The sequence below is a fragment of the Neltuma alba genome, unplaced genomic scaffold (genome assembly GCF_004799145.2).
Source record: "Neltuma alba isolate B1F8T4 unplaced genomic scaffold, ASM479914v2 tig00013147_pilon, whole genome shotgun sequence".
In the NCBI taxonomy this organism is placed as follows: domain Eukaryota; kingdom Viridiplantae; phylum Streptophyta; class Magnoliopsida; order Fabales; family Fabaceae; genus Neltuma; species Neltuma alba.
In genome coordinates, this window is record NW_021637461.1 from 148,496 (window position 1) to 163,862 (window position 15,367).

Below are 15,367 nucleotides of genomic sequence, written 5' to 3' on the forward strand. Positions count from 1 at the left end.
TTACATTTAAAACTAAAATGAATGTCAAATTAACTATTATATTAAAAACGTGAAGAAGTGATAAAAAAGGCCAACAAAGATTGGTCTAAAACGCATCAAATTGGCTCATAACTTGTAAGATTGTGAGTTGAAATCTATCCTCTTACTTTGTTAATAGATGATTTATAAGTTGCTCATCCAAGACAATCCAAATGAAATGAGAGGACGTGACACGTCCAGGAGCAGATACTGACGAGAAAATGAGCAGTCTCCGACAATTGCCTAACATGAGTGGGAGGTATGATTTTCTCATGATGAAAAGCAACATTCTTTATTTTTCACCAAATCAAGCGTAGTAAGATGATAACTCTTCGTGGGAGCCGACTTCCTTTTTTGAATTGTAAAGTGAAGCAACAGTGGACTTGATCCAGTTAAAAACGCCAAGATCGCGCAAAGTGAGAGGGGCGCATGGATGAAGCACTAAACCTGATTTATAAAGTATCAACTGATTCCTTTTCAGGGCATCCAAAAACACCCCGATAATTTATTTTGAGATGATGTCTGATTAAAATATTACCCAGAAATATGAAAAGCATATGCTTTTTTTTTTTAATAAGATATAAATGCAGTTTCCAGATGAAATTCCATATGTCTACCATGTTATTCCTTGGGAACACTTGATACGTGATGCGTTCTTCGAAGCCCTTTTTAAGCGTGATGCATTTGGTGAATTTTAATGATTTCAATAGCTATTAAAAAAGACCTCATAAAACAAAAAACAACAACATAAACTAAAAGGGGAAAAAAAAAAAAAAAGAGCGAGAGGGAGGATTCGTACAAAAAGTAGATGCACCACTTGAAGGAAGGCGGCTAGCACCAATAAGGAACAAAGCAACCACATGCAAGCTGCACCAGAACACATATACTACCTCTGTCTTACTTATAAAAAATATCTTGTAAAATTCTATGTTTTGCTACCTCCGATTCTTAATACAATAGTTAGTTAACTAATTTAAATAAATTTAAAAAATTAGTTAAGTTAGTTATTTGTAATAAATAAGTATTGTCTTTCCTAAAATATCTTTGCTAATCAAATATATTGATTAGAACTATCATTATTATAAGAATTATCTTAAAAAATAATGAATAAATATGAAAGATAAAGTGAATTAGGTCTTATATTTAGAACCAAAATAAAAGTCAAACAAGCTCTTATATTAAAAATCAGAGGTAGTAATTAAAATCACTAATCTTATACTTAACAAATAATTAATGATGAGTAGTATTAAATAAGAGTAAAATTGAAAAGGAAAAATAACTCTCTTAATTCATTGACAAAAGGCTTCGATAGTGTAAGATGAAAGCAATCACGAATGCTATTCACTCCTTTTAATTTGTTTCCTAAGAATTTTCATATTTTTGAAAACTCCCCAACATTTTATTTTATTTGGAAAATGCATCTCGGTGATCATGTATAATTTGTTTTGCGCAGGCATGACACGGAAAATTGTTGTTACGTGTTTGAATTTTGTAGCCAATCGTGTATCCATGAGGCCTGCCACCCAGTTCTCATTTGCACTATTTCTAGAGGGAAGTTTCTGAATGAGATAAATGTGAGAAACTGAGCATGGGTTGAAATTTGTGTGGAAAAATAAGTTTAATTTGTACAATTTCTTAAATTTTTTATATTTTACATAAACTGATGGCCGATGCTCCAATATCATATGTCATTTATACACATTTTGTTATTAGTTAATGATTTATAGAATATTTTTAAGAGTTACTCCAGGTTAGACTCATGATCCAATCAATAATGATATAAAAAAATAAGTTAGCTTTTTTTTTTTTTACCTGAGATATTTTATTACATTTGCTAATGGCACTGTCAATAGAAAATGGGTATCATCTCTCCTAAAATGTTTGCATCATAAAAAATGTATTAAATGTGTAAATGTGATAAACAGAGAGTGAGAAAAACTATAAAATTAATTATAGTAATATGAACAAAAATTAAACAAGGGAAACAAAAAATATTAAAATCCTAGATTTAGCATTAAAATAAATCTCTCAATCAGGTTTTTATATTTAGCACTACAGAGAATATTATTCTTCAACTACAGAAAAATGCAGCTCCAAATATATTATACTTGTGTTAATGTGTGGGAAGGAGACTGATTTAATATTTCTTATATATCCATCGATTTCACCATAAATCAACACATATATGTAACAAATCTTGTTATTCACAAGCTAGGAATTCAAACTTAATCGCAACCGTTGTATATGATGCTCATGATCCACGTCTTGTTTTGATCAATGTAAATATCATTAATATCAATGCACACATAAAATATTCATCAACATTAATCTATAAACAGCCCAACTCTCAGGTCAAAAAAAAAAAAACAGCCCAACTCAATTTGCATTTCATACCATGCATAAAACTTTAAAAAACAAAAAAAGTTGTTAATTATAATCTGGCAGTTGCCAGTTGCCAGTTGCCTAGCAAACATTGCGCTTCTAGCATCACCTTTATTTCAGAAAAATAATATTACCTCCGGTCTTAATTATAAGAGCCAGTTGACTAATTTAAGGAGATTAAGGAAGTAAGTTGAGTTAGTTATTTATCTTAAATATGTGTTGTCTTTCCTAAAATATCCTTGCTAATTAAATGTATTGACTAGAACTATCATTGTTAGAAGGGCTACTTTGAAAAAATATATATAAATATGAGAGACAAAGTGGATCGGAGTCTTATATTTATGATCAAAATAAAAGTTAAATAGGGTTTTATATTAAGGACCGAGGTAGTATTTTTAATGTATTATAGTTTTTTATTGTAGTTTAAAATGCAGACCATAAATATTTAATTTTTTTTATGGCAACGTATTATGTAATCTTTTAATTCTTTGGCGGGTGATCTAACCTTAGGTCGAGTTGTAATAAATTAGTAAATATCCAATTAAGAAATCGTATATATATTTTTATGGTGATATTATATACCTAACAATTAAACATTTCTGGTGTTACACAAACACTAGGGTGAGCAGCATTTTCCTTGACTTATAAATATCTATAAATAGTATAATTTTGTTTTATTAAAATATTTAATCATTTATCATCAAATTTCATTTGGTTTTTGCATCTTAGTTTGTTTTGCATCAATAGGCCTCACCTACTGCGTCACCAACCCTGTTTCATGAACGGACGGAGGCTTCGAGGGCTGCTCTTTTCTCTTTGAAAAAGGAAGATCCTTTTGCTCGCCCCAACCTTTCTCCCTCATTTTCTGAGTCAGATCTTCCAAGTTCCAACATGCAGAGCTCAGCCTTCACTCTTTCTCCTTCTCTTCCTCTTCTCAAGTCCCGCTCTCGCAATCCTTGTCGCTTCGATCCCATACGCCTCTCTGCTTCTTCCTCTTCCAAACCCAATGTCGCTTGCTCCTCCACTTCTTCCACGCGCCGATCCTGGTCCCTTGCTTCTTCTTCATCCCCTTTTGCTTTCAGGCCCTGGACATCTTTCACCACACTTTCTTCCTCCGATCCTGATGCATCTCCTTTTGAGGCCCGGGCTGCTTCCGTGCCTGAGAGCAGCAGTGAGGCATCCAGTAGTATGGCCAACACGTTGGTGCTTGGATCCTTATTTGGTTTCTGGTACCTCTTCAATATCTACTTCAATATCTACAACAAGCAGGTAATCAATTGTACATCTATCTCTTATTTCTTTTCTTTTCTTTTCTTTTTTTTTTTTTACGTGTTATCGATTCGGGATCTGTGTGGAAATGTTATGGTTGAATTCTGCCTTTCTTCGGGGTGTACTCGTCTCCTTTGGCACGAAATGGTGGAACTTTATACAATTGTAAGGCATATTCAATGTAAACGTTGGTTCAAAGTCTCACATTCCAACGTGGCTGGAAAATCTTGCGCAGTATTGTGCATTATTATTCGAACAGAACGGAAGTGAGTGACCGGCGAGTGTTCAGCTGAAGGCGGATGAATGCGATATATAATCTAATCTCTAGAGGCTTCTTCAGGATATTCATAACCTGCGAATTGCAATCCTTAGTGAGCGAATCATCACACAAATGAATTCTGCTTGTTTAAAACATATATTTGTCTACGAATAGTCTAATTCTGTTTATAACCTTGCACTATTCTTCACCTTGTTCACAGGTCTTGAAGGCGTTCCATTTCCCAGTCACCATCACTGCACTTCAATTTGCTGTTGGGACTATCCTTGTATTATTTATGTGGGGTTTCAATCTGTATAAAAGGCCTAAAATCAGTGGTGCCCAGGTATTTGGACCTGTGCAGAGTTAGCTATTCGGTTTCTGATGTTTGCACAATTTGTTCATTGTATTATTGACTGCAAGTGTTTTCTTGGCAGCTTGCGGCAATACTTCCACTGGCTTTTGTACATACCTTAGGGAACCTTTTCACAAATATGAGTCTTGGAAAGGTAGCCGTATCTTTCACTCACACAATCAAAGCAATGGAGCCCTTCTTCTCAGTGATCCTTTCTGCTATGTTCCTTGGAGAGGTGAGAATGCTATATATTTTTGCACCCTGTCTAATACAATAATCTGAGCCTGATGTCTTAACATAACTAAAATTTTGATGGTAAGCAAAATATTGTCATATTTTTCTCCTTCATTAACATAACTAAAATTTTGATGGTAAGCAAAATATTGTCATATTTTTCTCCTTCATGTATTTTGTTAATTAATTTGTTCAATAGCTTTATCGTTTTGAATTGGAGCTCATTGTGGATGGATTTTTTTTTTTCCTCATCTCAATCCACCATGCCTGTTTCTTACAGTTCCCTACACTTTGGGTAGTTTCTTCCCTAGTGCCCATTGTTGGTGGAGTGGCACTTGCATCAGTTACTGAGGCCTCCTTCAACTGGTAAAACGACCTCCGCCTTTAACCTTTTAGGGAAAAATAAGAGCACATGTAGCCTGATTTGAATAGAAGATATTTGGTCATTTAAATTCTAATAATTTGTTCCCCTTTTCTGTGGCATTTTTTTAAGGGCTGGATTTTGGAGTGCAATGGCATCCAATTTGACAAATCAGTCTCGCAATGTTCTCAGCAAAAAAGTCATGGTTAAGAAAGATGTAAGCTGATTTGTCAATTCTGAGAGTTTTTGGTCTATTTCATCATTCAAAATATTCTTTTTGCATTATAGTAGTACTTTTGACAGTTTTTTCTGTTCTTACTATATTGCCTGAACAAACAGAAAATGACATGCATCTTGTTCTTCTCAGGATTCTATGGACAATATAACCCTCTTCTCAATAATAACCGTTATGTCCTTCTTCATGTTAGCCCCAGTGGCTGTATTCATGGAGGGTGTTAAACTCACCCCTGCATATCTGCAATCTGCGGTGAGTGATTATTGTGGAATTGCTATTATGATAGTTGCAGGTTACGTTATTATTTTTTAAAATAAAAGAGGAAAAGGCAAAATAGAAATCAAGTTCACAAGCTGTTATGATAGTCGCAAGTTTCAACCAAATGACACCTTTTGGTGACCAGAGTGCTAATTGGTAATCACATCATCTTTATGACAGGGGTTGAATGTAAGACAAATATACATCAGATCACTTATTGCTGCACTGTGTTTCCATGCATATCAGCAGGTGAGTTTTCCTCTAATATGTATAATTGTTTCATCTTGCAACGTTTAGGTTTAAACATTTATTTTTTTTGGGTTTTCTACTTTTCTAAAATAATAGAATAAGTCCTTGGGCATCCTCTCTGGTTCACTGAAATCTCTGTCTACATAGTTAAGATACATTTAAGAGACAGTATGAGAACCATGCTGTCAAATCTCACTGGGGTAACTTACACCACCCCCCCTGGGGGCCCCGCGGGGGGGACAAAAAATGGCAACTTTGCAGGCGATATTTTACACTAGGTGATGGTCAATGGAGAGAAGGGGAAGCTACTCTATAGTGTAATATAAGGGAAGAGAAAGCAAAGCTATGCATAGACAATTCTACTCGTTATTACTAACAAAAGCCCTCTGGGTTCTCATCCATTATAGGTTGTGTTATTTGATGATCCTCTGTAAATGTGTCATGCAGGTTTCTTACATGATATTACAAAGGGTGTCACCTGTTACCCACTCTGTGGGTAATTGTGTGAAGCGGGTTGTGGTCATTGTGAGCTCTGTCATCTTCTTCCAAACACCTGTTTCACCCATTAACGCTTTTGGTAAAGTTGCTTCATTTTGGTTCCCATGGAAACATGTAAAACTCATTTTGAGGTTTGCTTGAACATTGACCTCACACCCCTATTATTATTCTTACAGGGACTGGCATAGCGCTTGCTGGCGTTTTCCTCTATTCAAGGGTGAAGCGAATTAAGCCAAAGGCCAAGACAGCGTAATAATTTTCTGTAGTATAGTTTTGCTAGTTGCGTATGAATTGTATTGTTTTTGTAGAACAGGCTGGGAAATTGAGGGTCTTCATTATTTTCCGCTCTTCTTTCTTTATTTAGCTATTTGTGATTTTTATTGTTTGTGGTGTAGCACCAAATGGTTCTGCTCCAACAAAACTTGAGTTTTTTTTTTTTTGGGTTTTTCGAGGAATCACAATTTCTTATGGGTCAAATGTATAATGTCCATCTGGCTACGCTTAGGCCCGTTGGACTCTGTAGGAAACGAGCCTGGGTCATAAATTGGGTAATAGACTCATCTTTCGGATCTTTTGAACTTTTTTTTTTTTTTTTTTTTTTAACGATGATGATGCATTGGTCTTTTTTATTTATGGTGGACGCAACGTAATTTCCCCAAAGCTTAATAGGAGCTGCCCCAAAAAAAAAAAAACAGAAAAAAGGTATTGATGGTGTGAGTAATCGGTTGGTTTCAATTTTAGATTAAAAATAAAAATATGGCATTTCCTAACAATCAACAGAATGAATATATTCGGTAAAAAAAAAATTAAGTATAAACAGCAACCAAGAATTTTAGTTGCCAATGCCTTTATCCAGAGCCAAGTTGTTCCTGAGAATGTAACTTGTGGTCCTTCAATATCTGTGGGCATCGGTGCCATTGAATCAAAATATAACAATTCCAAAATATCATTGCATCAATAATACCAATCTAATATCTTCATATTATATACTTATATTTGAAGATAGGACGCCAATAATTAAAATTCTACTCTTATTTCATTCAACACGTAATCCATTAATTTCTACGAGTCCCTTCTTTCAAGTCTTCTTCATCCTATAACTTCGTATGCATTACGAATTTTAATACAATAATGAGACGTGAGTTATTTATTTATTTGTTTGGTTTTGAACAAGATATGAGATTTTTTAAAAAAATAATTCGACTTATTTAGTTCACATTAGGGAACTTTATTTTTTATTTAAACACTTTATGTTACCCAAAGAAGAACCTTTACAATTGCCTTTATTACAGTATTTAATGAAACCAATTGAAAATTGTTAATTCTAGTCAGTTTATTTCACTCAAACTTTTCAGTTATTTTAGATATTACTGCTCTTTGATGCTCAAAATAATCCCTGCTTCCAAACCATTCAAGCTCAATCATCAACCTCACACGAAAACCAACATCAGCCACATTGATTTGTTTCCGGTTCACCAGTTTACAAGCTTGTTCAAACTTTGACCATCACTACTTAAACCCAATAACTTCACCAACTTATCTATGAAGTCGCACGTACTGTATATAATTTACTCATATATGAACGAATGTTTGACTATAATAATGGTGAAAACATAACGGCAAAGATATTATACTTGTTCTTTATTAACCTTAATGACGCTTACCAACGTAGTCATCAAATTAAAATGTAAACAATATCAATAATGATATAATGCTGGATTAGGGCATCATTTTTTTCGCTCTGTTGTTTCAAAATATGAAGCAATTTAGGCCATTGGATGCATCAAAACCAATTAATTGCGATGCAATTAATGCATTCTCATCCTCTCCTATTAAGGAAGATGGACTTGAAACGCTGAAGCTGGCTCTTACCCTCAATATTTCTGTTACTGTTTCTGCCATGGATCTTCACACGAATCTCAGAGATAGCTCTTACACCTCATCACAGCCAATGCATCTTCAAGAAACTTACTTGAGGCCTAATATGACGAAATTAGATGAATCTCCTTTTGGGGTTCCTAATTCATCACAGGGTTTCTTGCAAGATTTTAATTACCACGTTGATCATCAGCACCATCATCATAATCAGTTTCACCTTAATGAGTCTTCTTCATCCAACCCAGCTTTTGGAGGGATCCATACTTTGAGTTTTGATTCTTTTGATAACTTTGATGTTTATGAGTGCAAGCCTATTGTTGAGATCAATAATAATGGGCATGCTCAGGTTTTGGATGATTTCCAATATGGAGCTAATTGTAGCTTGAACGTCCCTCAGAGAAATGAAGCCAACATGAACCAAACCTATGTGCCTTTCAATAATTCCCAGGAAATCATAAGGCCTGTGAATTTTGTTGTGCCAGATGAACTCTCATGCATATCCCCTTCGGTGAATTATTACAGAAAAGTTGGCTTCAATAAGAAAAGTAATAGGGTATCATCATCTCTAAGAAGGACTAGTCACAGACTTCGCAAGAAATCCAACGCTGTAAAGGGCCAATGGACCATAGAAGAAGATAGGTACATATATATACACTTAGTATTTATCTGTCATTAAGCAAGCTAGCAAGCTGTTCTTTTGTTAATTATTTGTCCCCTTACAATAAGTTACATGATATCTTTGTCCAAGTTTTGATTCTGCAAATATATATATATATATATATATATATATATGGGTGAAAACAGGTTGCTGATTCAATTGGTGGAACAATATGGAGTGAGAAAGTGGTCTCATATTGCTCAGATGTTGCCAGGAAGAATAGGCAAACAGTGCAGAGAGAGATGGCATAATCATCTAAGACCTGACATAAAGGTTTTATATTTAACACATTAATGTGTTTAGTAATTCTGATATATATTTTTCCTTGCTCAGATCTATAAAAGGCTTAGACCCTATTATAAGAAAATTAAATCAAATCACTTACAAAGAAAGTCAACACAACCAACGTAACTTTTCTTTTCTAATTAATTAATTTGTATGGAACTGATCACAACCCGATTTCTCTCTTTAACTGCAAAGTTTATGTGATCAAATTCCTTCTTCTGATACATTAATTCATTTACAGTTAACGTATTGTATATCTGTTAAGTATATGCGGAATTCATGATGATATGATTTGCAGAAGGAGACATGGACAGAAGAAGAAGACAAGATACTGATAGAAGCTCATGGAGAGATAGGAAACAAATGGGCAGAGATAGCCAAGAGATTGCCTGGAAGAACAGAAAACTCCATAAAGAACCATTGGAATGCGACAAAGAGAAGGCAATACTCCAAGAGAAAATGTCGCTCAAAGCACCCAAGACCCTCTCTTCTACAAGAATATATCAAAAGCTTGAACTTAGACCAAAACCCACCATTAGACTATCGCAAAAGATCATCGTCATCATTTTTATCCGCTGCTGCTAATACTAACACTGCCACAATCATAAACCAATCTGAAGCATCTCAGTCTCAGTTAATAATACGTGCTTCCCATGAGGATCCAATATTGGTGCCGAATAATTATGGGTTTAAGGAGGCCCAAGAGTTTTGCTTTGACCAGAGCTTGCTTCGAGAAGGAGGTGATGGTGAAGAAGATGATGATTTGGGTGATGACAAGTTTGAAGAAAAAATGGCAGAAATGGTAGAGTTTGAAGAGAAGAAGGAGCTGGATTTGGTGGAGATGATGTCTCAGGTCAATCAAGCTATTATTGATATGTAACGTAAACGTTTCGTTGACCTATACGTAGTAACTTTGCATTATATTCTAACTCCACATACACTGTCCGTTTAATAACACTGTTCCTCCCCCCCCCCCTTTCGAAACTTTAGCTCACTGTTTGGTTTAGTATTTGTGTTTCTTATCATTGCTGGAGAAAATTTAGATGGAGGCAGAGGAATAATGGGTTCTCATTATCGTTCGACATATACACACATACGAGTAAATTATATTTTTTTTTTTTTGGGTACAAAAGGCAAGCTCACGCTTGAAAATACAAAACGTCAATTCGTTGTGGGACCTGCCCTACGTAGAAATTTTCGATCTTCCATATACCTTTCCCTACAGGCAGGATCAACCTCAGGTACAATGACTAACCTCAGACCTACTTGGTGCCCTGTTCTCGCCATGTTGTCCGCGCATCCAATAGAGTCCCTGTTGCTATAGCCAATTCTAACATTATGCCACTCATAAAGCAGACTCTTAACTTCCTCTATCTCATTATAAAAAGGATGGTCTCCTCCATTTGGTCGCGCTAGCATATTAATCGCTTCCAAGGAGTCTGAACAGAGTTGTATATTTGGTAAGTTTAGTGATCTACAGACCTCCAAACCCGTATGAATCGCCAAAAGCTCAGCAATTGTAGATGGCAATACTCCTAGTCCTCTTTTGAAGCCTGCAATCCACCGACCTCCCTCATCTCTAATCACTCCTCCACAAGCAGCTTGGCCATTCTCTAGAACCGAAGCATCTACATCCACTCTAACTGAACCTTCTTCTGGGGGAACCCACTGACTGCTCTCCAGTTGTTGATTATTAAAAATTCTATGCTTCCACTTCCCATCCTCGACCCCTTCCAACAGTAGGAAGTTACATTGATGTATGATTTCCTTAACTGGGGCCTCGCGTGTCTGAAATATTCTCTGGCATCTACACTTCCAGATTAACCAGCATAATATTCCAAACACCCGATTCCACGCAACGTCTGGAAATTTTGTCCTCTTTGGCTCCCTTTCCACATTCCAGTGAATCCATTCCTGCAAATCACCAGAAAAAAAGACAGTATAGGAGTTAGGATGAATAAAAGCTTTCCACACTTGTTTCGCTCTATAGCAATCTCTCAGAAGGTGTATTACACTCTCCTCACTGTTGCACCCAAAAGGGCATGTCTCTCGATCACTCAGCCCTCTTTTTGTTCTTAGGGAATTTGTCATAACCCTCTCATGGAAAACATGCCACATGAAGAATTTAACTTTCTCTGGAACTTGCCAACGCCATAAGCTCCTCCAGAACCGGTTTCCCGCACCAGTCCTTGTATTAGACAGATATTTGTAGGCTGACTTCACAGAGAATTCACCATCATTTGAGGCTCTCCAGCAGATCACATCAGGTTGGTTCGTCACTAAGGGACCAGATTGTAAGACTTTCTTAACCGCCCATTCAGGGAGGAAATATCTCAGCTTTTGAACATTCCATGTTCCCGAATCTAGAATAAAATCAGCCACTCGGTCATCTGGATTGATGTCTTCCCAATGCTGATTTGCAATCTCAATGAGAGGTTTATCTATCTGAGTCCATGGCTCCCACCAAAACTTTGTGTTGTTCCCGCTATTAATTTTTTTCCCCACCGCTGTCATGAAAGTTTCCCAGATTGCTGAAATAGCTTTCCAAGTACTCGATATGTTCTTTTTCTTCTCCACCAGTGGTATTTGCTCCTGTCCACATTCATAAATGGATCGCAAACATTGCACCCATAGGGAGTCCCTTTTTGTGATCAATCCCCAACATAGCTTCATTATGAAGGCTTTGTTTTGTTTTTCCATATCCTTAATTCCCAGACCTCCTTCATTCTTGTTCTTGATGACCTTTTCCCAAGCAATTAGGTGCGTCTTCCTTTCATTTATATTCTGACTCCATAGGAAGGAACAACTAAGCTTCTCTATCTCTTTTAAAACACCTTTTGGAAGCAAGGAAGATTGCATCTGATACGAGGGCAGGGCTGATATTACCGATTTGATGAGCACTGATCTCCCTGCCATTGTGAGGTGCTTGCCCTTCCATCCTGACAGGCGACTCCTAACTCTCTTCATGATATGGCCGTAGGTAGCTTTAGTAATTCTCGCGTGGATAAGAGGCACTCCCAGGTACTTGCCTAGATCTGGAGTAATTCCAATGCCTAGCTTTTGACTTAAAGTTAGAGCTCGATTGATGTTGACATTTCTAGAAAAGAAAGCTTTGGATTTCTCCAGGTTAATTCTATGCCCAGAAAATAGGCAGAATCTTTTCATTATCCTTTTGACCTCTTCTACTTGCCTTGTCGAGGCCTCAGTAAATAGCAGCAAGTCATCGGCAAAAAATAAATGAGATATGGGTGGTGCTTCATTATTAAATCTCAGTGGTCTCCATCTGCCCATGCTGCATTCCTCCAAAATGATATGATTCAGCCTTTCCATGCACAACACAAATAGATAAGGGCTAAGAGGGTCACCCTGCCGGATTCCTCTAGATGGCTGGAACATAGGACCCACCTCCCCATTTATCAGAACTGTCATGGAAGCTGTTCCCACACAAGCCATTATCACCCTTATGAGTTCCTGCTTTATGCCAATGACAGACAGAGTATCTTGGAGATAACCCCAGTCAAGCCTGTCATAGGCTTTTTCCATATCCACTTTGATCGCCATGTAGCCACGTTTACCCGGCTTTGTCCTCATTTTGTGAATCGCCTCCTGTGCTACAATGATGTTATCACAACTTGATCTGTTTGAAATGAAACTACCTTGTTGGGGACCCACCAAATGATTCATGACTGATCGGAACCGATTTGCCAGCACCTTTGTGATGATCTTATAACTCACATTGCAGAGGGAGATCGGTCTCATTTCCTTCAATGTGGTTGGATTCTCCACCTTCGGTACTAGCACGATATTTGTTTGATTTATCTCCTTGATAACTTGGGGATTCTCAAAGGCTCTCTTAACAAAGTCACAAATCTTTCCCCCCACTATATTCCATTGGGTTTGAAAAAAGTGGGGCTGGAGTCCATCTGGTCCTGGGGCCTTAAAGGCACCCATTGCAAAGGCTGCATTTTTAATCTCGACATCAGACACTTCTGGTGTAAGAGTTCCATGTGATGCTGCTCAAGAGCGGGAAAGCTATTCGGCCAATTTATATCTACCCCACCGTCTCCCTCCTTGGTGTACAGGGTCTTATAGAAACCGCAAGCCAGTTGTTGTATTTGACCCTTCTCTTGTACCCAAACTCCATTATCATCCTTCAACGACATGATATTCTTTTTTGCCCTTCTAGCAATCGAGGTGGCATGGAAATATCTAGTATTCTTATCTCCCCACTGCAACCACTTGCAACGTGATTTTTGATACCAGATCAGTTCTTCCTGGAGGAGCACTCTATTGTATTCTTCCCACAGCCTCTTCTCCAAACGCAGCAGACCATTAAGCCTTCCTTGGGTTTTGCATTTCTCTATACCCTCTAATCTACGCATAATTTCCTTCTTCTTCTTTGGTATACTGCCTACCTTCTCTTTATTCCATTTTGTCGCTAGCTCTTGGAATCTATGGGCCCCTTGTATCCAATCATTACCCCTCCAGGCTTCTTCAACAACCTCCTGAAAGTTATCTTCTAGCAACCAAGCTGAATGGAAGTGGAATCTCCGTGATTTGTCTTCATGTTTATCTCCCTCCTGCCATTCAATTACAACAACCTTGTGATCCGATTTATACTTTAGATCTAGCTTGACCTTCGTCCTCCTATAAGTATCTGCCCAAGCCACATTACAGAAGACCCAGTCAATTTTTTCTTGTAACCCCTCCTTTTCCCAAGTGAAAGCCTTTTCAGGATCAGATAATTCCAATAAACCCGCTTCATTCACACATTCATTGAACTGTTCCATAGAGAGCTGGTGTGGTGGAGCTCCCCCCTTTTTGTTACTAGGGTCCCTATATGCATTAAAATCACCCATCAAAATCCATTCTTCCTCAACGGTTTCCGCCACTGCTCTAATTACTTGCCATAACCGATTTCTTTTGGAGTAACAAGTTTCCCCATAGACAAACATCCCAAGGAACGAACGCTGAATTGTCACGCAGGTAATCTTGCAAAGAAGGAATTGTTCGCTCGAGGCTTTGTACTCTACTTCAAAATCTTTATCTTGCCAAAGAAGCCAAATTCCTCCAGCGAAACCGGTGGCTTCCACCCTTATCCAATTTGAGAAACCCAGTTTCCTAACAATCTTTTCAGCCTTCCCGCCACTGATCCTGGGTTCAATAAGACAAAAGAGGCCAATCTTATTTTTTCGCACAATGTCCTTAATCAAAACAGGGAAGGACCTACTCCCAGCCCCCCTACAATTCCAACAAGCTATATTCATAATTAAAGGAAAAGCAAAGAAAAGTGGGGAAAGGAAACTTATCTATTCTCCCCGGTTGCAGGCACAAACTCTGCATCTACCAAGTTATCCTCTGATAGCGAAGCCATCTCCTCCTCCCATATCGGTTCCTCAACCATTTTGTAACAGGTATTCTGGTCTGGGGGTCTTATTTCAGCACCGCAAGCACTTTCGGAATTTTTGTCCCTATCTCGTAACACGGGTGTTGGAGTTTTCACCTCCATCCTCTTCACAACTATTTGGTTCTCTACTGTTACTTCTCTGTTCTGACTGAGACCACTTCCTGCCTCCCTTACTAGGACTATTTCCTCTTCTGGTTTTGAGTGCATATTCCCAGCTACTACGCAATGTCCCCTCTGGGCCCTTGTTTTGGATTTGGGTGTCTCCTTCGCTTTTTCACTGGACTGGCAGACCAACTGCATTGACTGCTTCGGCCCATTAACATCTTCCCTGATCTCTACATCTGGCATCCTGTTTTCTTTGCCTTGGCCTGACCCGTTAACTTTTGTTTTCTTCTTTGTGGACCCATCTCCTTTCCTTCGGTTTTTCAAATTTTCCCTCCCTAGTGTCTGGGCATTTCGCTCTATCTGGACGCTCCCTTCCTGATTACCTTTCTTAATTCCATCTGAGGCAGTCTGCACCTGTCAGTACTCACTAGATCTTGTTCCAGCTCTCCCTCCTCACAATCGAGGTCTACTAATGTCGCGAAACGAGAGTTTTGAATTGCTTTTGTATCCTTCCTTTCCACTCTTCCCATTGCTCTCTGACCACTATCAGTCCCGACTTGACCTTCCTGCTTGGAGCCTCGAGCCTTACGGTTCCTTGACACAAACATCCACGGACCAAATGGTTCCTTCTCTGCCGGATTTTCTGTTTCCGGTACCTCTCTTCTTTCCGATGATCTATCATGCCTCACTTCTGACTTCAGAGATTTACCAGCCTCTTCCCCTTGTTTATTTTCTGTGCACTTTTTCCATGGACACCCTTCTCTTCTGTGACCATACTTCCCGCATGTAAAGCAGATTAAATTATATGTACAAGTTATGTTGAACTTTGATGAAAAATCATATATTTCTTAAATATTTATTAATTTATTAATATATTAAACCTACTTGCGATCTATTTTAAAAGTTACAATGGCTGTTT

At 37.8% G+C, this 15,367-nt stretch overlaps 3 protein-coding genes across 3 annotated transcripts; 2 read left to right on the forward strand and 1 right to left on the reverse strand.

Moving 5' to 3' along the window:
- The first annotated feature begins 3,171 nt into the window (after positions 1-3,171).
- LOC114734795 (triose phosphate/phosphate translocator, non-green plastid, chloroplastic-like) lies at positions 3,172-6,712 on the forward strand. Its single transcript, XM_028922439.1, has 9 exons — positions 3,172-3,669; positions 4,149-4,271; positions 4,363-4,515; positions 4,795-4,880; positions 5,008-5,092; positions 5,243-5,362; positions 5,549-5,617; positions 6,065-6,194; positions 6,292-6,712. Exons 1-9 carry the CDS (start codon positions 3,292-3,294, stop codon positions 6,366-6,368), a joined length of 1,221 nt encoding a protein of 406 aa, XP_028778272.1. The 5' UTR covers positions 3,172-3,291; the 3' UTR covers positions 6,369-6,712.
- Positions 6,713-7,871: 1,159 nt separating this feature from the next.
- Positions 7,872-9,816, forward strand: LOC114734822 (transcription factor MYB98-like). Its single transcript, XM_028922475.1, has 3 exons — positions 7,872-8,632; positions 8,798-8,924; positions 9,235-9,816. Exons 1-3 carry the CDS (start codon positions 7,872-7,874, stop codon positions 9,814-9,816), a joined length of 1,470 nt encoding a protein of 489 aa, XP_028778308.1.
- Positions 9,817-10,097: 281 nt separating this feature from the next.
- LOC114734823 (uncharacterized) lies at positions 10,098-14,691 on the reverse strand. Its single transcript, XM_028922476.1, has 3 exons — positions 14,273-14,691; positions 13,033-14,177; positions 10,098-12,949 (listed from the first exon to the last, which is right to left on the reverse strand). The coding sequence occupies exons 1-3, from the start codon at positions 14,689-14,691 to the stop codon at positions 10,098-10,100; spliced, it is 4,416 nt and encodes a 1,471-aa protein (XP_028778309.1).
- Between the last annotated feature and the right edge of the window lie 676 nt (positions 14,692-15,367).

Coding starts and splice junctions, on each gene's coding strand:
- LOC114734795 (XM_028922439.1), top strand. CDS start 3,292: ATGCAGAGCTCAGCCTTCACTCTTTCTCCTTCTCTTCCTCTTCTCAAG. Junction 3,670..4,148: donor TCAATATCTACAACAAGCAG/GTAATCAATTGT, acceptor CCTTGTTCACAG/GTCTTGAAGGCGTTCCATTT. Junction 4,881..5,007: donor ACTGAGGCCTCCTTCAACTG/GTAAAACGACCT, acceptor CATTTTTTTAAG/GGCTGGATTTTGGAGTGCAA.
- LOC114734823 (XM_028922476.1), bottom strand. CDS start 14,691: ATGCCAGATGTAGAGATCAGGGAAGATGTTAATGGGCCGAAGCAGTCA. Junction 14,178..14,272: donor GATAACTTGGTAGATGCAGA/GTTTGTGCCTGC, acceptor TTGGAATTGTAG/GGGGGCTGGGAGTAGGTCCT. Junction 12,950..13,032: donor AATACAACAACTGGCTTGCG/GTTTCTATAAGA, acceptor GCTCTTGAGCAG/CATCACATGGAACTCTTACA.
- LOC114734822 (XM_028922475.1), top strand. CDS start 7,872: ATGAAGCAATTTAGGCCATTGGATGCATCAAAACCAATTAATTGCGAT. Junction 8,633..8,797: donor TGGACCATAGAAGAAGATAG/GTACATATATAT, acceptor GGGTGAAAACAG/GTTGCTGATTCAATTGGTGG. Junction 8,925..9,234: donor ATCTAAGACCTGACATAAAG/GTTTTATATTTA, acceptor TATGATTTGCAG/AAGGAGACATGGACAGAAGA.